Genomic DNA, 27,735 nt, shown 5'->3' with positions numbered 1-27,735 from the left:
GGTAAATCAAGTTTAACCGCTACTGGGTTAATTATTGCCGTAATAGAATAAGGTCCCAGATATTTTGGGTTAAATGTTCGAGGCCCTTTGAGCGGTAAATGTCTGGTAGCTAACCACACTTGATCCCCAATCTGATACGGAGGTGCTTCACTCCGATGTAGGTCAGCATTCTCCTTGTATTTTCTCTTGGCTTGTTGTAAATGCGTGGTTGCCTCTTTGAAGGCTCGGGTAATGGTAGAATGCAGATGTTCTACTGCGGGCACTCCGAGGTTCTGAGGTGAGTCGAGGTTTGAGGTTCGAGGGTGATGTCCAAACAAGGTACCAGAGTGTACCAAATTATTATATGCGTATTCGGCTATCCAAAGAATGTCTTTCCAGTTGCTTTCAGATTGCTGTAACATACACCGTAAGTACTGCTCAAGGGTCTGATTTGTCCTCTCGGTCTGACCATCGGTCTGAGGGTGGTGACTGGTCGATAATCTTACGTCGATTTGTGCCATTTGACAACATTTGCACCAGAAGTGGGAAATTAATTGGATTCCCCGGTCAGAGATTAGTATAGATGGGAATCCATGTAGCCGAACAATATTTTTGAGGAATTCTTTGGCTAGGACAGAAGCTGAAGGTAAACCTTTCAAAGGAATGAAGTGGGCCATTTTGGAAAACAAATACACAATTACCAGAATGGTATTGTATCCCGAACAAGGAGGCAAGTCCATAATAAAATCCATTGATAGGGTGTGCCAGGGTGCTGGCGGTATGTCTAGAGGTTGAAGGAGACCGGCTGGTCTTTTCTTTTGACCTTTATTTTGGGCGCAAACACCACAGGACATCACAAAAGATTTAACATCTTTTCGCCAAGAGGGCCACCAGAATTGTCGTATCACCTTTTCCATTGTCTTGGCAATACCGGGTTGTCCCTCTATTAATGTATCATGATAACCTGAAATAACTAGTTCGTGTAAATCCTTGTGCAGCAGGAATAAGCCTCCTTGGTAATAAGGTAAACCATTATCTATGGTAAAGTCTGATCCCTTTTGTATCCAATCCTGTAGGACTGTAGGGTCCAGGAGTTGTTTCACTCTGACTTGAATGTCTTCAAGCGTCTGTAACAAAGTCATGCCTAGAATTCTCTGTTCGGGAATTATTGGTACTGGTTCTGAGTTTGTATCAGATTCTCCCATTCCAATTCGGGATAAGGCGTCTGCTTTGCCGTTCTTGCAGCCAGGTCGATAGGTAATCACAAAATCAAATTCGGCGAAAAACAAAGCCCATCGGAGCTGCCGTGATGACTGAGCCTTGGCGGTTTTCAAATACTGTAAATTCCGGTGATCAGTGATCACCGTGATGGTATGTCGAGCGCCAAGCAGGTAATGCCGCCAGGCTTTAAAAGCGGACTTTATGGCTAACAGTTCTTTGTCAGTGATTGGGTAATTAATCTCTGGTGCCGAGAATTTTCTGGACCAAAATGCTACGGGATGCAGTTGGTTGGTTTCAGGATCTCTTTGATACAGAACTGCTCCCATGGCTAGGCTTGATGCGTCAGTTTCGACGACATAAGGGAGATCTGGACGTGGATGTTTCAATATAGGTGCGGAGGTAAACTTAGCTTTTAAATCCTGGAAGGCCTGCTCGGCTTCTTCAGACCATTCAAAACATTTATTTTTCCCCAAGAGTGCAGTAATGGGTTGTACTATGCGTGAAAATTCCGGGACAAACCTGCGATAGAAATTGGCAAAGCCGAGCATGCTTTGAACCCCTTTTACAGAGCTAGGTGATGGCCATTTGAGGATGGCATCCACTTTTCTTGAGTCCATTCGGACTCCTTTGGGTATCAGGATGAAACCGAGAAACTCAACTTCTGTGGTATAGAAAACACATTTCTCCAGTTTAGCAAATAGTTTGTGTTGGCGCAGTTTTTCCAGAACTGCCCTAACGTGTTTTCTGTGATCAGATTCCGAAGAGGAGTACACTAGAATGTCATTGATATAGACGACAACACAAACATCGATGAGTTCCCGAAGGACATCATTCATGAAGAATTGGAAGGCAGCAGGCGCATTGCACAACCCGAAAGGCATTACCTGGTATTCGAATAATCCATATTTTGTACGGAAGGCTGTTTTCCATTTGTCGCCTTCTTTTACTCGCACCAGATGATATGCCCCCCAGAGATCTAACTTGGTGTATATGCAAGCGTCCTTCACCTGGTCAAGGAGTTCAGGAATCAGAGGCAGAGGATAACGGTTTTTAACCGTTATCTGGTTCAATTCGCGGTAATCGATACAAGTTCTAAGGTCGCCTTCTTTTTTAGGCATGAAGAACAAAGCCGAGCATGCCGGGGACTTTGACGGGCGAATAAAACCATTGGCGAGGTATTGATCCAAATATTGTCTCAAATGCAGGTTCTCAGGTTCGGTAAGGGCATAAATCCTGCTACAAGGGGGTTGTGCACCGGGCACCAGATCGATTTGGCAATCGTACGATCTGAAGACTTCCTGAAAGTCCTGGTATTCCAGAGGTAATTGCATGGAGGCAGAGGTTACAGATGCTAGATTAATCTTCAGGTTTTCTGGGTAGCAGGTTTGTGCACAATCCGGGAAGGTTATTCTCTTAGCTCGCCAATCAATTCGAGGATTATGTGTCTCTAACCAAGGAATTCCAAGAATAACCTGAAACTGTGGAGCCTTGATTACATCAAACACAACTGCCTCCCGATGGCCGTCAGGACCAATAAGAGTCACCTCAGTAGTGGAATGTGTTACCGGTCCAGAGGCAATTTCAGTTCCATCGACCGTGGTGATGACATCTTTGCTGGTTTTAGGACGGAGAGGGAGGTTAATCCTAGAGACCAATTCACGATCCACATAGTTTCCAATAGCCCCACTATCGATGTATGCCTTTATTTCATGCAACCGCTTAGGCTTTTCTGGATCTACGAGAACCATTGGCACAATGAAATGCGAGGTCTGAGAGTTAGTTTTCAAGCTCGGCAAGCGGACCCCTACTCTTGTCGGGCTGAGTCGTTTCCCGAAACAGAGTCTTCATGGTTTTTATCAGCGGCTCCTACCGCTTTTCTGGGCGGTTTTGCCGGGCAATCTCGTAGAAAGTGTCCAGAGTTCCCACAATAAAGCTATAATTTTAACTGCCGCCTCCTTTCACGTTCCTTTTGAGTTAAGGGTTCTTTAACCCCTCCAATTTGCATAGGCTCAGAGAGATCAACTCCCTTGGGGTTAGCGTGGGTCTTGACCAACACCCGGGTCTCAAACCTGGACCGATCTGTTTTTCTGTTTTAAGTCTGTGATCCAATTGGACCACTAAGTCTATATATTCTGTGCATTCTTGGGGCGGATTTACAACTTGGGCCAAGACATCTTTAAGTTCTCCGCGTAGACCTCAATAAAATAACGTGACTCTTTTATCCTCTGGCCATCCCGTTTCCACAATTAGTCTATTAAAGGTTGCAATATAGGATAGGAGGTCCTGATTGCTCTGTCGCAGGGATAGAAGTTCGTCATCCAGAGCCTGCCCCTGTGAATGTCGAGCAAATAACCTTTCCATGCTTGCTTGAAATCCTTGAAAATCACGGAGAATCGGGTCATCTTGAGTAACCAGCGGAACTGACCAATCTGCAGCGCAGCCGCTGAGATATGACAATACAAAGGCTACTTTGGTCTGATCATTAGGGAAGGCCCCAGGTCTGCATAGGAAGTGCAAACGACACTGATTCATGAATACGGCAAATCGTTTGGGGTCCCCAGCAAAGCATTCAGGTGGGGCCAGCGGCATGTTTCCAGGTAGATTAATCTGCACAGGGCTACTGGGAACCACAGGAGCGGGGTTACCTCCGGAACAGGGTAGAGGAGTTTGTCCAGCTTGACCTTGCAAAAGCTGTCTGGCCAGGTCATCAGTTCTTTCCTTTGATATTATTAATTCCCTCTTGAGGGCATTAGTCTCTTGACGAGCGGCATGTACTTCGGCCCGTAATTCCCCCAGTAATTGGGCCAACTGATCAGTCTCAGAAGTTTCCATAGCGCCTGGGTGGGAATTTGTAAGAAGGCTTCGCGTTCTGTAACGCTCACGTGACTCCCACGAGGTCGCTGGCCTGGTTCGCGCTGCTGTGACCTCGTCTAAGGTGATGCGCAGGGTTCGGAAGACGGACTGGACCGGGCCCCAGATCTGGCTTGTCTGACTTGCAGAAGTATCCTTCTGTAGGTGAGAATAGGGGGTTAACTGTCTGCTGGGTAATGCAATCGGCCTCCCCTTACCCCTCTCACCCTCCTCAAAACCCTTCTGTGCTTCCCCGTAGCGTCTCACCTTAGGGTCTGGAAGGACGAGCTCTCCATCCTGCTTCTGATGCAGGGGCGCGTTGGTATCCAGTTACGTCACTGGATTTTCGGATGGGTGAGAACCAAACTTGCTTGGCTTCCAGCTAAGTTTTTCTATAAGTAGTTCCCCTTGTGTCCATGCATTAATGTTCTAATGCTAGTGTCTTTTTCCCCATAGGGGCCGGGGTACGGAATGCCGGGGAACAGGCACCGACCCGAGGTGAGCGGTGAAATCCTTGTGGAAATCAGGTAAGTCTTTAATGAGTGTTTTGGTAATGTCTTTTCATTCACTCATTAACGCTGATGTCTTTTTCCCCTTAGGGGCCGGGGTCCGAAAATGCCTGGATGTGGCGCGGACCCGAAATGAAAAGGGAATGACCCAACAGGTAAGTCTTGACATGGAGTTTTAGCTTCCCGTTTCCCTTCTTTCTCTCACCTTTGTTCTTGTCTTTTTCTCCCTAGGCGCAGGGGTGCGACTGCGAATCTGGATGGTCGCTGCTGAACATGGAGGCGCCCTGTAAAGGTGAGTAGAATGCGGCGCTGCAGCGATCGATGCGATGTGCTTTTAAAAATAAATGTCTTCCTTTTCAGGATTGTCGGTGAAATGTCTCTGGGATGCAGATTTAGCAGGTGAGGCCTTTTCCTTCTTCTGGTCTCTTGTTCCCTTCCTTTGCAGGTGATTCAGGATGCTGGCAGGTGTGGCAGAAGTCAAGATGCAGGAGCAGACACAGTGAGCGTCCAGCTGCTAGATGCAGAACAACGCGAAGCATGTGTGGCTGATCGGGTGTGGTTTAAATAGCCTTGGAAGAAGTTCCTAGAATGTGTCCTTCCTCCAATCAGGTATGTATCCTTCCCCGACCACGCCCGGGTGGTAAATGAGTCCCACAGGTAAAGTAGTTCCTTTCAGGCCTCAAGGAGGCCGGGGTTCTGCAGCATGGTCTGCATCAGGTAAGTGCACCCAAACACTTTCATAATGAGCCTGGCGCCTACGGCGCCAGGACTGACGTTTTCTATGAGCCTGGCGCGATAGGCGCCAGGACGCTGTCCAAAGGGCCCCTATAAGGGGTTGCTGGGACCTTCCCCGGGGACTTGATATCCGATTTCGGGGACGCAGGGCCTGAGTCGGCTCCCCTGGAGCGGGCATTGTGACAGTGATCTTGGGTGGTTTTCCATGTTGGAGATGGGGAATCTGTAAGAAACATTTTACATTTAGCAATTGATGTCATTGGGGGAATCCTTTTTCTCCACCGATTTGTTGCTCTCCCCCTTTACCTGGAGACAGTTCACAGAACCTGTTTGGGGGGGATACCTCTTAATTTTCAGTATTATCTGGCTCTCATTTTTGGGATGTAAGAATTTCTTGATCTGGGTCAGTCTCAATACTTACCCTATCCACCTCAGGGTCTTTTGTGTCCCATTTTTCTTTGTGGGATCCCCCATTCCTGAACGAGAATATTTGCCTACCTGAATCCTCCAGAGACTCTTCTCTCTCAAAGGGGATTATCTTGTGTTCCTCCACAAAGCAAGTTTTTCCTTTGACTTTTCCTGCTTACCCTCTGTTCTTTGGGTTCTAACATCCTGGGGTAGAATATTCACTTTCAGGCTGAAAAGTGTCCAGGGGTTCTGTATGCGTGAGAATGCAAGCTTCCTCTAGGGTTTGGTATCTCCCCGCCACCAGGGCACCCTCCTTAGGAACCTGTGGCTTGTTGGACGTCTCCTCCGAAGGAATCTGCTTTGGGGAATTCTGGAAAGCAGGGTTAGGTTGAGGGTTTGACTGAGTCCTCAGCATGCTCCCCAGGTCGTCGGTCAGTTGCTGGACCTGCCGCTCCAGCTGTGAGACTTTTTCTGGATTAAAGGGAGGTCTCAATTCGCACCTTTGCTGCTACCGAAAAGGGCAACTGTCCCTTCTCCCAGAGTAGCTATGATACAGGACATGTCCCATAATTGTCAATCCTGATTCACCTTTCTCCCGGGTTCAGGGATCTCTTTCTCGGGGAGAAAGAGGAGGATTGTTCAGGAAGTTCTGATTCTGAGGGTACCGGTTGAAGAAGTTCAGGTGGGGATGTGGTGTGGTGCTTCTCTCCTGCGGGAAGTTTGGAGGCAAGTTTCCTGGGGAAGTATTAATCTAGTTGAGCCCCCCTTTGTGCTGGGGAAGTGTACACATACCCCAGGATTAGTTGTGTGCCCTTATACCTAGGGCTTACATAGGTGGCAAGGTCAGAGGGGTCATTGTTCTGGACCCCTGCCTGACTATCATTCGATTGGGCCAGGGTGCGGGGTCCCCTCTGCCTTTCATTCTGCATGTTGGCAGGAGGAGTATTTTTAGGCCCCCCATCTCCAGGTCCAAAGGAGGGGTAGTTCTCACCTCTGCCACCTTCGCAGCGGCAGGTGTGCTAGATGGTTTTGGTGTTTTTAGGATATTTCTATTTTCAATGGGCTTCTGGACCTCATATATCCTGGTGGCATGCTCCATTACCCAACCCAGTGTTCGGCACTCATGAAATCACACACTAATTGAGTAATAATGTAGTTGGAAAGCACTTAAAAATATGTGGTCACAAACTCCCTACTATTTGTGTTCACTCACTGGAAAATCTGCGCAAATGCAAATTTTAATTCCTACACAAACTCCCAAGGCGCCTGATCTTCCCCACATTGCAAATTATATGCAGCCTTGCAGGTTCTCTTTCGGGTTCCTATGCATGGAATTTCTTTTCAAAATGGCCACCTTGTATAATGATCTTGGTCCTCCAGTCCTGCAAGGAAACTGGAGTAGTCCGGGAGAATGCCCATTTGGAAAATTATATGCAATTTACATCATTTATGATCTCAAATGATGACAAATATTGCTCATAAAGTACCAAGTGTTTCCACACCAAATACTTAGCATTCTTATGGTATGCGGTCAGAAAGCACTTTATGGCCTTGATCTGTCTGATCAGGTCTGTAACAAAACCTTTCTCTGTTTCGCTGTCTTTCTTTTTCTCTGCACTTTCCATTCACTTTCTGAGTCAGAGCTGCTTTTTAGACTCAATTCCCTGTCCTGCAGGTGCTCCCTATCTCCATAAGATTGGAAATACCTCCCGGACTCATAGGATCTGGACTCCTCTCGCCTGGGCTGCCATGAACCATCAGGATCACATTACCTGTTGTCACTTTTAGGCACAGGATAAAACACAGTTTCTTCATCTCTCCTTCCAGGTAGACTTTTAGCAAATACCCCCATTCCCCTGCATGTATGGAGGTTTTTAGTATGCCCTTCCTAGGGTGAAGCTCTGGTTTTTTGCTTCCAGCGAATCGGGCTAGGTGGTCTCTTTATAATCTAATTTTCTGCAAATCTTACTCCCTGATTTTCTCATCATAGGATTTTTCAGGGTCAGAAGTACTCACAGGATTCCTTTTAGTCTCCCAGGACACACTGGTCCATCTACCTTCCCTTATGTGTGGAAAAGATGAATACTCATCAATGGGCCTCATCACGACTTGGGCGGTAACCCTTAAAATCGGCGTTAGCGCTCATAGCGCCGATTTTAAGGGTCCGTCGGATCACGGCTCCTAATACCGCCGGCGGATTAACAGCCGGCGCAAGGACAGCCGGCAGTACAAGCGCCAGCCATAACAGCGCCAGGAACCCTTAGCGCTAAAACATCATCGATCAGGAGTCCAGCGTATGCGCTATTAGCGCCATGAAAGCGGCGGATAATCCGCCGAAAATACCTCCAGCAAAAAGCTGGAGGTAACAGTACACAGGCCACAGCAATGAGGGCCCAGGTGTAAGCAATGCAATCCAGAGGCCTGCAAAGGACCCACCCATGCACAACACCCCCTCCCCAACACCATGCTGCCATTTGGAACCGGGTGCCTTGATGTCGACTACTACCTGCTGCGCCTGGAGCTACAGAGGCCAGTCAACCAGGCCAGGGCCCTGGGAGTGCAGGGGGCAGTGGGGATGAGGAGAAGGAGGAGGAGAGCAGCAGCAGCAAGGCGCCCAGCCATCCCCAGGGTCAGGCCAATACCCTGGGCCCTAACTGATGGTCAGTTGGTGACAGAATATCCGCTGGACAGGGCAACCATCACCCAGTTGCTGGACACAATCCGGGGGACATATGCAGCCGCATATCCAGCAGCACGGCAGTACCTCCCCTAGTGAATCTCGTGTCTGTGCTACTATCACTTGGGACTGGCAGCGACCACCATACCGTTGCCATGATGCATGGAATGGTCCAGTCCACATTCAGTGCCATGCTGGTACCGGTGCCTGATGCACTGTTGAATCATGTGAACGAACACATTGCATTGCCAGCCACACAGGCACAGGTGCACCAGCTGAAGGGTCAATCCCATGCATTGCCCAAGTACCGAATGTAATAGAAGCCCTGGACTGCACACATGTGGCACTTGTACCACCCCAGGCACATGAGGCTGCCTACAGAAACCGGAAACAGTACCATTCCCTCAATGTGCAGGTGACATGTGGCCCTGACCTCACCTTCAGCCACTGCTGTGCCCGCTACCCAGGATCCACCCACGACTCCATGCTCCTACGCAACAGTACCCTGCCAGCGTACATGGAAAGGCACCAAGGGCAAAACACATGTCTACTGGGTGAGTACAAATGTATACCACAAAGCATGTCAATCCACAACTGATGTTGCCTGACACCGAATCCATCATTCCCAAAAGTCAGTACCATCACAGCAGCATACACATACAAGCAGAAAGCACAGTGAACCTTGGACATTTCCAACACAGCAGAACACACCCATGCAGGATGTAAGTCATGTAGCGGCACCGTGACATATGGAATACCCACCACAACAAAGCCTCCAGTGTGAGTAGCACCATGTTTCCCAACACTGACACACTCCAGACATCCCACCCTGGCCACCCGACAGCAAAGAAATACCAAACCATCACCTGGCACATCCACGAATGCTCCACACATAAGTAGGCCGAGTGATGACAATGCACATCCCACAAACACTGTTCCCAAAATGGCCATGGGAATGCATTGAGAACAGTACAGAATAGTGAAGAGCAGCAAATGCAACTGTAGGCCAATGGATTAGCAATGACACATGAGGCAGCCACTTCTGTCAAGCAGAAGTAGATGGAAGGGCCCCCTCATCCTGCGACATGTGAATGAGTACTGTTACATATCGAAACATAGCCGTACCAAGTGGAGACTACCCCATTGATTCAATCGTGCCCATAGGACAGCGCACTCCACAATGTCATAGGCCAAATGAGAAATATGGCAAAATCACACTGATGACAGGGCTCTGCACACCGACTGGACTTACCCTGCCCCCATACCGGCTTTCTCTCCCCTACAGATGAATCTGGATATCCCCAGTACGCGTGGCTCATTACCCCTGTGCGTCACCCACACACGGCTGCGTAGCGGGCATACAACCTTGGCCATGCCCGCACACGGATCTGCATGGAGAGGGCATTTGGACTTTTGAAGGCACGCTCCCGGTGCTTCGACCGCACAGGAGGTGCTATGATGTACGCTCCAGAAAAGTCGTGAAATTTCACTGACATGTGCCATGCTGCACAACATCTGCTGTTGCAGATATGTGCCACTGCCCCCTAATGCTCATGTGCAGCCACCTGAGGATGGCAGTGAGGACGATGAAGGTCCAGAAGGTGAAGCACATGCACAAAGGGTGGTCCTGAGGGAAGGGAGGTTGGCCAGACAGGGATTGATTGATGGATTCTTTTCAAAATGGGTAATAGGTAAATACAGAATATGTCACTTCTACATTGAATTGCATTTGTAACAATCACCACTGTCCATGCATTGTGATTATTTTAACGTGACTTATTTTTCCCTCAAACAATCCCCCCTCCCTCCAGTGAACACACAACAATCCCCCCTCCCCCCAGTGAACACACAACAATCCCCCCTCCCCCAGTGAACACCCAACAATCCCCCCTCCCCCCAGTGAACACACAACAATCCCCCCTACCCCCAGTGAAAACCCAAAACTGTGCTGTTGCCTACTCAGGCCAACACCAATGATGCCATGCACCCCTATGATGGGCGCGGGCGCTTCCCTCTCCCAGGACCCTCCGGTGTGTGTGCCCTCAGGTGGCGCAAGGACCGGCACCTTGGAGATGGGTCCAGTGAACCCTCTGTTGGTGTTGTTGAGGTCGAGGGCACAGAAGCACTGCCCATCATGTGTTGGCGCATGAGGGCATTGTCCTCACGTTGTTGCTCTGCTAGGGCAGACACAGCCTCTGTTAATTCACGGACTCTCTGGCCAAAGCCTGTGAGGGCAGCGGTGCATTGTTGCACGACATGGCGTGCGTGCATTGTCCCGGGCAATGTACTTGCAACCATGCCAGATTGAGTTGCTCACAGCCTTGATATGGCAGCTCTGGACTTTGGCCATTGCTTCAACACGGGCCTGTTTGGTTTCAATTATGTCCAGGTGGCCCATTACTGCTGCCCCAGTGACAAGGCCCTCTCCTGGCGCGTCAGGTGGTGGACCGCGAATTGTGCGCTGTTGTGGGGGTGGGGGGCTGCATGGTGACATGTCACCTGACCGGACTGGGCTGCTTGGCTCCCAACGATGGCCCTCAGGGCTCCCATATGACGGGGTGTCGACATCGGGCTGGGGTGTGCTGCAGCCGACTCCCTGTCTGCTGTCTGCCAGTGCTTGGCCTTCCATGGGCTGTGGATGCCCCTTCCCCATCACTGCTGCTGTGGGTGTGTGCTGCGGTGGCATGATGCCCATGTGAAGGTGTCACTCCCACATCCGGCTGCGAATCCGGCCTCTCTCCCTCGGTGTCGGGGCTATGGATGTAGGGTTCCGGTGAGCTGCCGTTAGCCTCCCTGCGGCCATGTGGCTGCCGCTGCTGTCTGGCGGGGCTGAGTTGGGGTGAGGAGGATGTTCCACGGTGTTCTCACCCGTGGGTGCGGCCTCGGGGGGGGGGTGCTGGTGGAGGCATGGTGTCGTGGGCGCATTGCTGGTGTGGCCTCATCATCATCATCAACGGCCTCTTGGGATCGACGTGTGCCTGTGGTGTACATAGGGGGTGGTTTGAGTACAATGCTACATACATTTGTGTGATGCAGGTCATGCCAACAAGTGTGAATGAGGACAGTGACAATGACGCATTCAACTTGCATTCTGTTCAGTCAATATGTGGGGCTAGTTGTGGATGTGCATGGAGGGACACAGCATGGCTAAGCGTGGTTGGGGTGGACTGCGCTCAGGCTTTTGTGGTTGTGTTGATGCACAGTACCACTCTACGTAGCTGTCCTATGGCTATGGGAGTCTATCCCCTGCCCCTGTCATTCATGCACTGCACATACAGGGTCATCTAGGCAGCACTGACGTTCTAGGGATGTGGCACTCACTTACGGGTGTATGCAGTGCCTCAGACACATGTCTTCACTCTCATTCAGATGCATGTATTCGGGGATGGGACTCACCTGCCGTTGGATCAATGCCAGTCCCTGCCTCCGCTCCACCGATGCCCTCAATGGTCCCAACATCAATGAGGCCCGTCAGTTTCTCCTCCCATGGTGTGAGGTCAGGGGGGGTGGGGCTCCTCCTGTGGCCCTGCTTGCACTCCTGTGCTGGGATAGGATGCCTCTCACCCGAACCCGCAGGTCATTGAGCCGCTTGCGGCAGTCTTCAGCATCCCGGGGCACGCGGCCAACTGCACTGACCCTTTGTGCCACACTTTTCCATATTTGCCCTCTGCGCATTGCGCTTGTTTTGCGCTGCTGCAGCTCGTGGTGGTGAGTCAGTGCCTCATCCACAAGGACCTCAACTTCTTGGTCGCTAAACTTAGGTTTTCTGACCCTATCCATGGCAGACTTGCCCCTGGTGCGCGCCTGACTCATTACTGCCTTCGGATGGAGTGGATGGCTTCCAGTGCCTGAGATATCCGACGGATTGTGATTTCCAAAATGGCCGCCGCTTTATTTCCCGTCCCAGCGGTGACGCGTTTCCCGCGCGCTCATAGCGCGCGCTATGAGCACGACCTGGGGGTAGCGCACGGTGCGCCAGATTTAAGGGTTCGCGCTAATCGCGCTTACGCCTTGGACCGGGGCGCGTGCACGATTAGTCGTGATCTGGCGGATTATCCGCCAGGTGCCTTGGCGTTAGCGCTATTTAGGTCCGGCGGATAATCCACCACATTTACCGCCCAAGTCGTGATGAGGCCCAATGTCTGACAAGGACTGGCCTTTTGGATCAGTTTGGCTAGGCCTGGGTAAGTCCAGCTGCCTCATGTTTCCATGTTCTCTATTGGTGGTATGCATGAGGTCAGCCCCGGTCTGTACATGGGGGGGTTGTGGATAACTGTCATGAGGTCCCTGATGGGAGGGTCATCTCTCCTTGATCAGAGGGCCATATACCATTCCCTTATTGGTCAGAGTGCCTCAAAGCCTGTTTATATTTCTCATTTTCATTTGTTATACACTCACACCTGCTTCTCTCTGTCCTTATTTCCGGTTGGTATTCAGAGAGCTGAATGCTTAACTCTGACACCAAGGCATGAATGGCCTCTAGCATCCTGCTCTGAGCCACTAATTGATCCTTTATTGTCCGTGGCTCATACTGAATCACTTAATTTTCTCTCTGGGAGTCTTGTGTTATATGTGCATATTCAAGGCACTTTTCTTTTAAGAGACCAATCTCTTTCTCTTGAGCATTCCTAACATGTGCTGCCTCGTATAGATCAGCTTCTGCTTGCTTCACCTGCTCTACATGCTCTATAGACTCTTCCCAAATTCTGGTCAGTTCCTGAGAAGCTGACTGACCCTTTTCTGCACCCATTTCCAACCTTAATGCATCTTGGTCTTTGCTCAGCTTTAATTTCTGTTACTTCAGAATATTTAAATACTGATGCATTTTATCAAACTCCTGTTCTAAGTCAATCTCTTTTATTATGAATTGACTGTTTTCCCATTTGAAATCATTTATGGCCTGCTTAAAGGTCATAATGTCATCCAACAACCTTCTATTGTGACTAGTCTGGTCATTCAATTGGCATCGGAAGGGGCTCATGGTTTCTGCACTCTCTTTGCATGTATCTTGCAGTGCAGCCAACTCTATCTCTCGCTATGCACTGGCCTGTAGGTTGGTTTTCACCTCATTTTAAAGTTGCTCAATGAGGGTTTCTTGTTTTAATTAAAAAATGTTGCTCTGCTGTGTGTGTGCTTTCTGGGCCTCACTCTGATTCAGCATGCATGCCTCTTTATTTTGCAATCACTCTTCCACTAATTGCAAATGGAAATATAAATGAGTCGTGAGCTGAGGCATTTTAATCTCTTCTTCATGGCTAGTTAGGATCAGATACAATGCCTCTAAAGGTTTGTGTACTATCCCACCTTCAGGCCAAATGTCAGTGCTTACTGAGGTAACCTCCTGCATCATTCTAGTTTTCCATCTCCCAGCTTCACCCTCAAGCCATTCTCCTCGAATAAATAACAGCTATGAAATACTTCCTGGCCTCATCAATTTCTACAGCAGTCATTTAAAAAATTGCTTTTTGCGGCCTTCTACACTTTCTCCGCACAGGGGTATAAATCACCCTATTCCTGGTTGATTTCCATACTCAATGCCAAATCAAAAGTCGATGCAAATCGATTTACTGTCGCATTGGTAATATGCACAATATTATTTCTCTATACATCTCCCTGGTTCTCAGGGGTCAAGTCACATTGGTACTTTAACAAAGCATGAACAACCTTCTATCCACCTCAATGATATTACACCAGAATGAATAGTCTGTCACAATGCACTTGTCATGAGTCAAAGAGAGTAAGTTAGATCCCAGCAAACAAGCCCCCACTTTGTAACGATATATCAAGAGACCACGCTTAACATGGGGAGTTCCTTCTCCCAATCAAGATGACCCACAACACATCGATTATTTTTGTTCAGCTCGCCCTATTTATGACTCATATAGAGCCACTTAGATCCCTCCCCCATGCCAAACAATGAGCCAAGAACCTGGCCGGGGTACGGAAGAATATATAGTTATTTACATTATAGGTTCAATAAATACTTGCACTAAATAGTTACACACGCCACCTTCTCTGTGGCACAACACCAACGCTTCAATGCAAATCTCACTTTTTCTTTGAATTTTACTGTTGGCTCATGTCCATGGGACACCAGCTAAATTTCAGTTCCACCCTCTTGTCCCCCTAACCCCCTTTAAGTCCAAATTAAATAATACCATGGCACATTACTAGAGCATGAATATTACTTGATAAGGTTTCAATTTAAAACACCTGCAACAATTTCTGTGTTCAATAGTTAATTCACACATGCAGTGTTTTGTATATTGAGTTTCCTTGCGTACTTAAAAATGCTAGCAGTTTAGGAATCACACAGACTTTTGAGACTACATTTGATTGATGGAACCCTTCTTCCTTCTTCACCCGAAAGCAATACAGAGTGTACTTTTTCAATGGAGATTTACACTTGGTTTCCTTTGGCAAAGCACCTCTCTCCCCGGCACCAAAACCCCAGTCTTCATTTATATTCAGAACCCCTCTGTTAAAAGGCAATGGGACTCATTATGAGTCCGGCAGTAGCCGTGCCGGAAAAACCGGCAGGCTGCCGACGGACCCGTAATTCCATCCCGCCTACGTGATTGCCAGAATCACCAGTACATTACAACCCCGGTGGCCCGGTAATTCTGGAGGTAGAATTCTGTAAATCCCCATTCCAATAGATGGGACCATGGAAACACTGGTTCCGTCTATGACAGAGCTGGTGTTTCCATGTCCGCCTGCAGGCAGGTGGTGTTACTCACACAAGGTCAGACCTAGCGGGAGTGACACCTCCCGCCTGCAGGACTCTGAATCAGCCGGTCCGGAAACAATGGTGGCGGTGGATTTACCGCCACCATTGTTTCCGGATCGGCTGACTTGGAATGAGGGCCAATGTCTCGGAAGTGGGAACAGTTAGGAATTTTGTTTTTCCCCCAAACTCCCCCTGGGTCAATCTATATGGGAGTTAATTAAATTAATATTCAATAAAATATGCTAAGGGTCTACACAGTTTTCCCCCCCACACACAATAGTGAAGGCAAAATATTAAGGCAAGTAGATCCCCCACACACTGAGTTTCATCTAGATTAATCTACTTACCTTGGATCTCTCTGTTTTGGGCACTCAGGAAGAGACACCAGCACTCAAGGACCCTTTCTTGGAGAAGGACAGAGATCTGGTCACTGACTTCAGTCAAAGATAGCCATCAGCATGCCTCCCTCTGTTCCTGCTCTCCTTGCCAAAATCCCAGATTCTTTTGTCTTTCTCAGTTGCTGTCTTCCCAACCCAGGTAATGTCAGGCAGCTGTGATAGTATTCACCCAGATGGTCTTAAGGCAAGTCTCCTTCCTTTATAGGCAGCACAGGCAAAATGCTCTCTGGCTTGTGCAGCCATTTTTTAATGCCTAAGTCCCACCCCCCAAAATATTGAAATCAGGATTTGTCAACTTATTAGCACTGAATTTTCATTGGACCTTTGCGGTCCTCTTCCCCCTCTAAGGTTCAACCCCTCTCTGCTGATAGGCCCTTGGAGTTCTGAAGTGGTATTGCTGCAAAGGATGGATACACCCACCAGAGTTACCATTTAAACTTTTCAGTTTTTTCAACCAAAAAGTTACAACATGACAGAAATTTGCAATTTACAAATAAACATCATAATATCTATATATTTGTGTTCCCCTAATCATGACTGATTTATCAAAATGTCTCCCTTTTCTGCATGGTATTGCACGTGCGAGCGGTGTTTTCTTTGCAATGTGCACACAAGAACATTTATGAACATGAACTTTTCTACTCAGATATCTCATTTAATAAGCCACCAGCTACCCAACCTTTGGCTTCATAACATGTGTGGGGAAGATAGAAACACATTTTTGATTGCTACATGGTTTCCAAAACTTGAATTCAGATACAACTTTGATCAATGCAACAGGTACAAAATAAGCTTTAAAATGACACTTGTGCCATTTCTACAAGTATCACAGTTCAAATGTTAACAGGTACAATGTAATTCCTAATATAAACCCATGGTCACTTAATTACATAAATATAATTCTGACTTTCATTTCACAGTTTAAGTTTCTTAGTTTCATTTCCTTGAAACCACGTGGTCCAGGCCATGTTGATGTAGCCTGGAGTTAAATACTTAATCGTTCCTGCAAAGTCAAAAGAGCTGAGTTATTGCATACTGGAGAGATTGTATCTCTCAATCCAGATGAGTCTCTGACATCATGTGACATCTTAATGGCAGACCATCCCCCAGTCAGGCCATGAATAGTCCACACAATTACTTTGAATTTTGGGGTATTTTACAAAGTTTAGCCCATGAATTGTGGACTTGATCCAGCACAACAATCCATTCTTGTCATGCATGAGCCAAGCCCTTCTGCTTGGGCCTGGAAGGTTCAAAGTAATTGTCCTTCAGATGTGGAGCCTGACCAAGGCCAGGAATGGGGAAATGTTGCTTTGCCTGTGCCTTCACATCCCATTAGAAATATCAATTTGCTAAACACAGTCTTTCTCCCCATGCCCAAATTGCACTTTAAACATGGTATTTAATCTTCCAGGAGGCCTTTGAAATGTTTTCATTTACTTGTATAGAATTACCAATGTTTATTTCCCATGATGATAGGCTCACATTGTTTTGGCAAAAGGGACATTTCCACTCCAGGCATTCATTACATGCTGAAAAATGCACACATCTTTCCATTTAACATGATGTCAGTTTCTATGTTGAAAAGTAGGCCTTAGTCATAGGAAATTAAAGATACTAACATGGCTTTGAATTTCACATGCAAGGCCCATTTTGCTGTGTGGCAATTTCATCGAAAAATGCACTTTTTTGTCTCTCAACCAACAATGTGCCTTTCCCTTCTGTAATTTGGTTCCAGTTTCCATTGCAGACGTATAATGATTGAATTTACAATGTACATTGGCTAGGTTGCAGTTTTTCTCTGTGCGTTTCCAATGTCTGCATTGTTTAGGCCCAGTGGGATTTCCTTTTTTTTTGGCAAAATGTATCCCACAAGTGTACTCTACCATCCGAAAGCTGTGGTCTACATCAGTACTCATGCTAGCAATGGACTAAGGGCCTGATTTACAAAAATCTTTTCAGTGGGACTTTCCCATGTTAAAACATTTTTGTAAATGAGGCCATAAGTATTTAAGGACCTATTTTAGAGGACCATTTCTTTTGGCATGTGTACAGAGTATGTGCACTTCAGGGTTATGCATGTTTCCTATTAAACAATGCTACCCCTTAATAACTTTCCCGCCAACTCCAACAGTGTCAGCAATAGTCATGTGCAGTCCCCAGTCTGAGCCAGGAAGCCTAAAGTCCTCCTGGGATAGACAGACTCCTAGCAGCAGATGTGTCATTCTAGAGGCAGGCTTTACATCTGGTGCAGGTGGAGCCATACCAGTTGGTCTGTCTGGTACCCCATCATTGTAGCAAGAGGCACCAGATAGGAGGCCACCCAGCCCTACCGCAAACACAAGTACTGTTATGATGGGGAACAACAGAACACTGTACACACAAAAAGTGAAGTTAAACATCTTTGTTTTACATGCAGGAAAGGTTGGATGAATACCTATAGGAAGCAAGAGGAGCTATACCGTGGGAGGATAGCTCAGCGGCAACGTGTTCACCTTGGAAACAATACGACGCGAAGCAACACAATTTTGATCCCCGGGTCCACGCTTAGAAACCTCTGGGTATTAAGCGTGTTATAAATACGCAACTAAAAGATATATTCCTGTAACAGCACCTCGATGCCCCTGGGCCGTGTGAGCACTTTAAAAATGCAAAAAAATAAAAATAAAAATTACGTGATGGCCCACTTGCCACCCTATTAAAAGAAAAAACAGTGGAGGGGGAACAAAAGAACATGTGTAGAATAATTGCCACAGTCTCTGGACCAAACAATGTGCCCAATAGCAAAGACTCAGGTGATCGTCCTATTGCTTATTCTCACCCCTGTGGGCTTGTAGGATCTGGGTATGATGAACACCTAACAGGTCTATGTGAAGCCTACTGGGACATAAGAGGATATAGCTGAATAAGGCCAACAAAGTAGGTGCAAAGATCGGATCATAGGGGGTATATTGTCCTAGTCTGATTCCCATATCCCAGTCTACAGACACCACAGTTCCAGGGATATGGCCCCCTGCTGCCTACCATTACATCAGTCAGAGTCAGCGCATCATTTCTTTAGAGCCCCTTCCAGTATACTTTCTTGACTTCTCCCTGGGTTGCTCTGTAGTTCAGATATTGATATGGGGAGTTATTATGACCATCTGGCTACAAGTTGTCTTCCTAGGCTCTTGTGTTGTAAACACGTAACATGCCTAACACTAAATATTTATAACCACCCTTCTCTTAGGGATACCCAAAACAATTACCACCAGGAATTTGCTTTTGGTACTAAAGTTGCCCCTTACCCACCAATCACAGGTGTCCTTTCTTTATTTTTCATCCTGCTATAGGCTATAGTATGTTTGTTACACATATCGGCCGATGGTCTCTTTGGTCCCGTAACCGCTTATGCGGTATGCTTAGAAATCGCACTTCCAAGATGGAGGCTTGTTGTGTTACCTGGGCGGAGAGCAGCGGTTCAGTCTCTGCACGTTCGCAGGAGACGCAGAGGATCGCTCACGTGATCCCTTATACGGATCAGAGACCAAACACCCTTCGCGTCACTTCTGTTGTTGCAGGCGCTCCATGAGTTCGCTTTTAGGTGTTCTCTTACTTTGCTTTCCCTCCAAGACCCAATACTTACCTAGTATTTCTAACTCTGTTCTTCAGCTCCTTTCAGATCACATCAGCGGAATCTCTCCTTTGTTCAATCGTCTCGAGCTCTTACCTCCGCCTTCCGAGCACCTTTTTCCCCTTCTAGTCCCAGATCGCCATTTCGGGCATTGCTTCCTTCTCTACAGCTTTTAAGAGTGAGTTCATTCTATTGACCGATAGCCTTTCGTTCATTCCTCCCAACTCGCCATCACTTACCCTTCTGCCTGTTATAGATATCCGGCCTCCCGTCTACCTCAGATCCAGTCTGCAAGTCATTGATTCAAATTCTTTATTAGTTCCACGTTATCAGGTGAGGGAATCTCTCCCCTACCTCTCCTCTGTTCAAATCCTAATTTCCTTCTTCCTTCAGAATCCTCCTCTCAACTCCTTTGTTTCTCTGTCCATTAGAAGAAGCCTTCCCGCCTCCAGTCCATTACCAGCTGTCGGTGAACCCCCGCTACACAGCCATCCAGCTTCATCGGTTCCCAGATTCATCAAGGGTTTTCTTCCCCAGAGGTTTTCCCTGACAGTCGTGTCCTTTCCCTCGGTTTATTTCTTTCCGGGCCGGGAAGAACAGGTCAGTCGGGGGAGCTTTCACCTTCAGCATTGGCTCTTCCAATTTGGGATTCTACTGTCTGGCAAGATGAGATCTTAATAGTAGCTATTTTGTACTTTCACCATCGTTTTCAGATTAAAGTGGTAATAGTAAGCGACGCCTCCATTGTTGACAGTTACCTAATGGAACAGCAAATGCAACAGCTCATGGCTGAGATGCAATCAATGTCATTAGAGATGCAGTCACTTAAACAGGACAATGCCCAACTGCGACAAGTCGCCCATGCATTTTCAAATACCCCCCCATCTACATTACATACTAGCAAGTTTGACGGTGACCTGCACAAACTCAAGGTATTTCTTGACAGCTGCACAGTTCAGTTTACCTTCAAGTCCTGCTTTTTTCCTACTGACAAGGATAAAGTGGGCTTTGTGATATCTCATCTATCCGGTCCAGCTTTAGCCTGGGCTACTCCATTAGTAACATCGAACAATGTAATTCTAGATTCTTACTCAGCCTTTACTAATAGTTTAAAAACAATGTTTAGCAGACAAGAAATTTCTGTAGGTACTCAAAAGAGGCTCCTTGATCTTAAACAGGGCAGTAAGGATCTTTTGGTTAATATTACACAATTCAAGCAGTTGTCTTCCGAGACAGGTTGGCCAGATGATGGTCTCCTCATCCTGTTTAGAAGAGGATTATCTGACGAACTCAAAGACGACGTGTCTAAAGTCCCTCGTCCTGCGAATCTAGCAGATATGATCACCCTTACCAATCAAATAGAATACCGCTTACAAGAACGCTCTCATGAAAAAAGGAAGAATGAAGGGATTCGACCACATATCGAATACCCTCCTGCAACCAGTAAACAAGTCCCAACCGAAGAGCCTATGCAGATAGGAGCTGTGAGAGGACCTCTATCTGCTAGCGAGACAGAGAGACGAAAGACACTTGGGCTGTGCATGTACTGTGGGTCCTCCTCGCACTTTATTGCGAGATTGCCATATTGTTCCTCTGCATTGAACTACAGTTTCAAGTTCAGGAAACTCCAAAACCCTACCGCAAGGGGAAAAACGGTAGGGGTTCATAAATCAGTTTCCCCAAATAGAATGAGTCTGAACCTAGAAACTTCTTCAACCAATCAGACCATGTAAGTGGTGTCTTTGTCCATGGTATTACCCGAGCAAGTCATACAAGGTATTCCCGCGTTAATTGATTGCGCAGCCGCAGGAAATTTCCTGGACGGTAAATTGGCTTCTGATCATGGTATAGCCCACATACCAAAGACATTCATTACTCCCATCCAAGGGGTAGACGGAAGTCCTTTAAGTTCCGGCCCAATATGAGAACAGACTGATCCAATCACATGCTTGATTGCAACTCATAAGGAGACCTTAGTTTTTGACCTTATCGAGGCGGCCCACTTTCCTGTCATTCTGGGTCTTCCTTGGTTAAGGCTCCATAACCCTTTTATAAACTGGACAGCAGGGACTCTTTTTATCGGGTCTGAATATTGTGTACATCACAATCTCTCCCATGAGTCGGTTGGCATTCATATACCTACCAAGTTTCCAATCTCCCAACTGTATCCACCATTAACCAGCTAGAGATTATCCCTGAATGCCATCAGAAATTCCAATCGGTATTCGCTAATCCTGAATTTCCTACACTACCCCCTCATAGGAGAGATGACTGCCACATTGATCTACTTCCGGATCGACCTATTCCTTTTGGAAGAATGTATGTACTTTCTCAACGTGAAAAGGATGTTCTAAAGGAATACCTCCAATCCAACCTGCGAAGTGGGTGTTTACAGAATCGGATTCCCCAGCAGGTGCTTCTCTTTTTTTTATTCTTTAAAAAGACTCTGAAGAACTCAGACCATGCATCAATTATCGGGGCCTTAATAAAATCACCATCGCAGACAAGTATCCCATGCCTTTAATATCTGATATCATTCAAACGGTCCGGGGAGCCTCCCTCTACACGAAACTTGACCTCTGAGGGGCATATCATCTTATTCGTATTGCTCCCAGGGACGAGTGGAAAACAGCCTTTTCGGACACCTTTCGGACATTACGAATACCACGTTATGCCGTTTGGACTAGTCAATGCACCCGCAGTTTTCCAACGGTTTATGGACCATCTGTTTGCTGACATCCTGTTTCATTTCGTCATCATATATTTAGACGATATTCTAGTATATTCTACTAACAGAGAAGACCACACTAATCATGTAAACACTGTTCTTGAACGTCTTCAGTCCAGTCACCTATATTGCAAGGCAACGAAGTGTGAATTTCATCAGGAGCAAGTTACTTATCTAGGTTTTGTTTTTCGGCTCAGGGCATATCTGTGGATCCTAAAAAAGTGTTGGCAGTATTAGATTGGCCTACCCCATCCAGTATCAAAGAAATCCAACAATTTTTAGGGTTCGCGAACTTTTATAGCAAATGTATTCCGTTTCTCTGAGATCATTTTGCCCATTACCCGTCTTTTGAAAAAAGGGTTCTCATTCTCCTGGGATGAATCGGCACAAACTGCCTTCAACACCTTGAAGATGATGTTTACTTCTGCATCTATCTTGACCGCTCCCAATCAGAACAAGAAATTTATTGTAGAGACAGATGCGTCCCAATATGCTTTAGGCGCAGTATACTACAACTCACGGATCAGGGGGTAGAAAGACCAGTGGCTTATCTTTCAAAAACATTCAATGCTTCGGAACAGAATTAGTTGGTGCTTCAGAAGGAGCTTTTAGCTGTAAAGAGAGCCTTCGAAGAATGGAGGCATTTATTGCTAGGATCTCCATTCCCAGTGGAGGTCCGCACCGACCATCAAAATCTCAGAGTGTTACAGAATGCTCATACTAACAACAGTAGACAGGCCCGCTGGGCATATTTCTTCCTTCCATTCCGAATAGAATTCACCTTTCTTTCGGTTAAACACAATTTAAGGGCAGCTGCCCTTTCCCGTAAGGATTCCCCTACATCTAGATTCTGTTCGGAAAGACTGTTTCCCAAGGCAAGGTTTATCGCTGTTCTTACTGATTTCCTCCAAGAGCTGAGATCCGCTACCCTGTTAAACAAGCCACTATGCAAAAGTATCGCTTCTACCCATCATCTCTCCTCCGAAGAAAACAATTACTTTTTTCACGGATCACAAGTCCTGGTTCCAACTCCGTTGCTACAGCAAGAAGTTTTGCAAATGTGCCATGACTTGCGAGTGGCGGGTCATCGGGGCATTCAATCCACGTTGGATTTAATTCAATGTCATTTTTGGTGGCCAGATATAAGATCTGATGTCCAAGATTATGTAGCTGCATGTACCATTTGCTCTCAATCCAAGACTCCACGAGTGCCACCTTTGGGATTGTTATCAAGAATGCCTATTCCAGATAGACCGTGGCAAATTATCTCTGCAGATTTTATAGTAGAACTTCCTCCTTCAGAGAACAAAACCACCATTATGGTCACTATATACTATTTCACGAAATTAGCGCATTTTACACCATTAATAAAACTGCCTGGAGCTGGACAGATGGCTAAGATATTTCTCTCTGAAATATTTTCCCGGCATGGTCTCCCAGATACTGTTGTATCAGACCGAGGTCCCCGATACACTTCACTTTTCTGGCAAAAGGTCTGTCATGCTTTGGGAATTAAACGGGCCCTCAGTTCGGGATATCATCCCCAAACCAATGGGAAAACCGAATGCTTAAATCAAACTTTGGAAAGTTATTTGCGATGCTTTGTATCGGCGGCTCAGGATAATTGGGTAGAACTACTTCCATTTGCAAAATTTGCCTATAATAATGCCAGACACTCTGCCCTTCACACCAGTCCTTTCCATTGTTCTTATGGTTATCACCCTTCATTTGTTCCTTCAGTGACCACTACTTCTTCCAGCTGTCCTGGAGTGGATAGCCTTATCTCAGACATTCACAAAGATCAAAGACTCGCCAAACTGTCTCAGCAAATGGCTCAAGACCGGGCGAAAAGGAATGCAGATCATCATCGCCGAGACGCCCCGACACCATAGGAGATTCAGTCTGGTTGGCATCTCGGTTCCTACCCAGTCATCTAGTTCCATCAAAGCTTTCTCCCCGATTCTTCAGACCGTTTAAAGTGGTGTCTTTGGTGGGTTTGGCTGCAGTGAAAGTAGCACTTCCATCATCATGGCCTCGGATACATACTGTGTTTTGTGACATACATTTGTCACAGATTAAATTGGCGGTGCAAGATCGTTTTCATCGGTTGAGTTTGATTCCACCACCCCCTGTCTCCACTGATACTGGTCCTGAATTCGAGGTGGCCAGCATCTGTGATTCCCGATATCGAAGGGGACGATTGCAGTTTCTTGTGGATTGAAAGGGGTATTCACCCGCAGAGGACATGGGAACCTGCTTCTGGAGTTCACGCACCCCGACTGGTCCAGCGGTTTTTCCGGCTACATCCGGGTAAACCAGGGTCGCCCCCCCAGGAGGAGGCATACTGTTACACCTATCGGCTGATGGTCTCTTTGGTCCCGTAACCGCTTATGCGGTATGCTTAGAAATGGTACTTCCAAGATGGAGGCTTGTTGTGTTACCTGGGCTGAGAGCACATCCGCAAGAGATGCTGAGGATCACTCACGTGATCCCTTATACGGAACAGAGACCAAACACCCTTTGCGTTGCTTCTGTTGTTGCAGGCGCTCCGTGAGTTCGCTTCTAGGTGTTCTCTTACTTTGCTTTCCCTCCAAGACCCAATACTTACCTAGTATTTCTAACTCTGTTCTTCCTCTCCTTTCAGATCGCATCAGCGGAATCTCTCCTTTGCTCAATTGTCTCCAGCTCTTACCTCCGCCTTACGAGCACCTTTTTCCCCTTCTAGTCCCAAATCGCCATTTCGGGCATTGCTTCCTTCTCTACAGCTTTTAACAGTGAGTTCATTCTATTGACCGATAGCCTTTCATTCATTCCTCCCAACTCGCCATCACTTACCCTTCTGCCTGTTATAGATATCCTGTCTCCCGTCTCCCTCGGATCCAGTCTGCAAGTCATTGCCTCGAATTCTTTATTAGTTCCACGTTATCAGGTGAGGGAATCTCCCTCCTACCTCTCCTCTGTTCAAATCCTAATTGCCTTCTTCCTTCAGAATCCTCCTCTCAACTCCTTTGTTTCTCTGTCCATTAGAAGAAGCCTTCCCGCCTCCAGTCGATTGCCAGCTGTAGGTGAACCCCCGCTACACAGCCATCTACCTTCACCGGTTCCCAGATTCATCCAGGGTTTTCTTCCCCAGAGGGTTTCCCTGACAGTGGTGTCCTTTCCCTTGGTTTTTTTCTTTCCGGGAAGGACAGGTCGTTGGGGGAGCTTTCACCTTCAGCATTGGCTCTGCCAATTTGGGATTCTACTGTCTGCCAAGGTGAGATCTTAATAGTAGCTATTTTGTACTTTCACCATCATATTCAGATTAAAGTGGTAATAATGTTCTCACAGGTTCTCTGGCTTGCTCCAGGACATTGAGTATAGTCCAAAGCATGCTAGCAATATTGTGTCTCCTCCTCGACTTCTCTGCTAGGATCTTTGAAATAGCCCCATGCAGGCTAGTAAACAGGTCTTCCTTCTATCAGGCTCCCCTGGTCCTGACTAGGATCTGTAAAACAGCCCCATTATCCTCTTGGCAATGTGCTCCAAAGATCTACACTGCTAAGCAAACTGCTCTCCTTGCCCCTGCTGGCTCTAACTCCAATTCCCGGAGCTCTCCGAAACACCTTCCTAACTCTGTCTGATTCTGTTAATACTGTTTTGACCATCTCAACTGGCAGAGCCTGGCTGCCCTCACCCAGGGCTTTTCCACCTACTTTCTCATTGACTCATTTAGTGTGACATGTATTGTCTGCTGTGTTTGCAAATTGATAGATTGGCTGGGGGGAGTGCTGGCCAAGAGCTTTAAGGCCATGTATGTAATTTTGAAGTCTGAAGGACCTGTCCAAAAGGTCCTGTGACCCATGATCTGAACTGCTGCACCTCCACTGTGCAGAATCTGTCAGTGTTACTATGTTTGCACGGCATGAAGTCACCCAATCTCCTTCCTCTTTAAAGCTTGTGGTGAGTGAACGTGGTGCATGAACAAGGTGAAGGCTGAGTGGGCTTGTGAGCGGCTCTCCCACTTTGCAGTCGGTCTTCCATTGGCTACCCCGTTTGTCCCCCTACCTTGTCAGTCACTCTCACTGCAGTGCCTCTGCATAACTCTGAGTGTACTTTCGTATACCACCCCCAGTGGGTTACCTCATGTAGTGAATGCCTTCCCCAGCCCTCAGAGGTGCCTTATCCCCCCAACCTGCTACTGAAATGTGACTTTGTCACAGTATTCAGACTATTGATGTGCAGCATTACACACTTACCTGCTTGAAAGCAGATACCAGCACCAACTCCCCCGGCCCAGTCTGCATAGTTGTTTTTCTCTGCCTTCTTCTTCCCCTTGTCTCCTCTCCTCTCAGTCAGTTCCACATGCCCATCACTGTGTTTATTGCAACCTGCTTATAGCAGCTCCATTGCATGCTTTGCCACTTAAACATCACAGTACAGCTTCTCACAGCGACTCCCCACTCACACACTGTCATGTAGTCATCTTTCATTCTGCTGCCATTCTAGGTATTCTATTTAATCGCTGATCTTCAATCAAAGTCCAGACTCCTATATGATAACTGCAACCTTGATTGAGGATAACAGAATAATTCGAGCTACACATAGCCTCAGAGTGTCTCCTTGTCAGGTGGACTTCCCTCTCCCACCTTGTAAAAATGTCTGTTGTACTGGAAGGTAGAAATGGGGGCTTGACCTTTAAAGAAATCTTCCTCTATTGTTATCAAAGGCATTTCGGCTGGATTCTTGCCTATACCACACTATACCCCCATCTACGTCCACTTTGCCGTCGTCCCAACTCTTAACCAATCCCGAATGCCCATCTGTTTTTTTATTTTTTTTCTCCCTTTTATTATGTGCTTGTTTCGGTTTTAGGTAGCATTTGGAAAATGTCAGTAAATGGGCACAGACCACTAAAAAAAACAGCTCACAGAGAAAGACACTTTCTGGAAGACATCACGTGTTCATACCAGGAAACTTCCCTCAACTCCCATGGGCTGGCAGGCAGAAACTCACTCCCATGCAGCACAAAGTCGGCTGGAGGTCATCATTTCAAATACTATCCAATTGTTCAAAAATGGATTGTTTGGAGATCTCTCTCTCTTCACACTTGAATGTGGCACAACCTTCGATCTGTCATTGGCTGGAGACCCCACAGCTCACCTTTTATAGCCCAGGTAGCTGGCTCGTGCTTGCACATTTTCTAACCCATCTGACAGCCAGAGACTGCCTGGGAAGTGTCCATGTGGTGGATGCCTACTGGGACCGACCTTCAGTCTTCACTCACTACAGGGCCCCCAGCACAATATATATACATCATGTGTATGTGTAGGGTATTATATAGCTTGTGCCTGAGTGTGCATTTTCTATGGTGAGGCTTACACCGCAGCACGTACAGAGGCACCACAAGTCAGCACATGTCACAGGAACATGTGGGTACAAACACAAATGACACCAGTGTGGGACTCCCATTTAACAACATCACAGCATTTCCTAAAGCCATCAAACAACCTTTATTCATATTGTTGGATTAGTGCATGTGAAATAGCATTCGACCTGCTGTGAGTAGTTTGCCTAATAAGGTGTGTTTCCTTCCCGTCTGTAGGTATGAGCAACCCTGCACTCACAATGGAGAATGAAACCTAGAGGCCCGTCGCGGAAGCATGCCAATGCTGGGGAAAGTAGGTCAGTGGTTTGGTTATACTTCATGAATGTTGGTATTGTTGGTCTCTCTTGCCCATCCTGACTTGTATGACTTTGCTACTAGTAAAATCCCTTTTGTTAGTTCTAGTCGTCTGAGTAATATTTGCAGACACTATTTTTGGGTACAAAATATAATCTTTATATTAAGGGAAGGCAAAGAGAAAAGCGAAACTCCAAGAGGTAAGTAAAACTTCATAAAAATAGA

The 27,735-nt window shown here is 46.9% G+C and overlaps 1 protein-coding gene across 3 annotated transcripts in view; it reads left to right on the top strand.

Annotated features, from left to right (window-relative positions):
- The window catches only part of ZDHHC2 (zinc finger DHHC-type palmitoyltransferase 2), a 1,080,498-nt gene that overhangs the window by 1,006,973 nt on the left and 45,790 nt on the right, over nt 1-27,735 (top strand). For all 3 annotated transcript variants that reach the window (XM_069631585.1, XM_069631586.1, XM_069631584.1), the window contains one exon: nt 27,433-27,512. In XM_069631585.1, coding sequence (XP_069487686.1) covers nt 27,433-27,473 — 41 coding nt within the window. In that variant the 3' untranslated portion in view covers nt 27,474-27,512. The remainder of the gene's footprint in view (nt 1-27,432; nt 27,513-27,735) is intronic.

Source organism: Ambystoma mexicanum, chromosome 6q, assembly GCF_040938575.1.
Source record: "Ambystoma mexicanum isolate Mex_15411 chromosome 6q, UKY_AmexF1_1, whole genome shotgun sequence".
NCBI classification, from domain to species: domain Eukaryota; kingdom Metazoa; phylum Chordata; class Amphibia; order Caudata; family Ambystomatidae; genus Ambystoma; species Ambystoma mexicanum.
The sequence above is the reverse complement of the archived record's forward strand: the minus strand, read 5'-3'. Positions and strand labels throughout refer to the sequence as shown.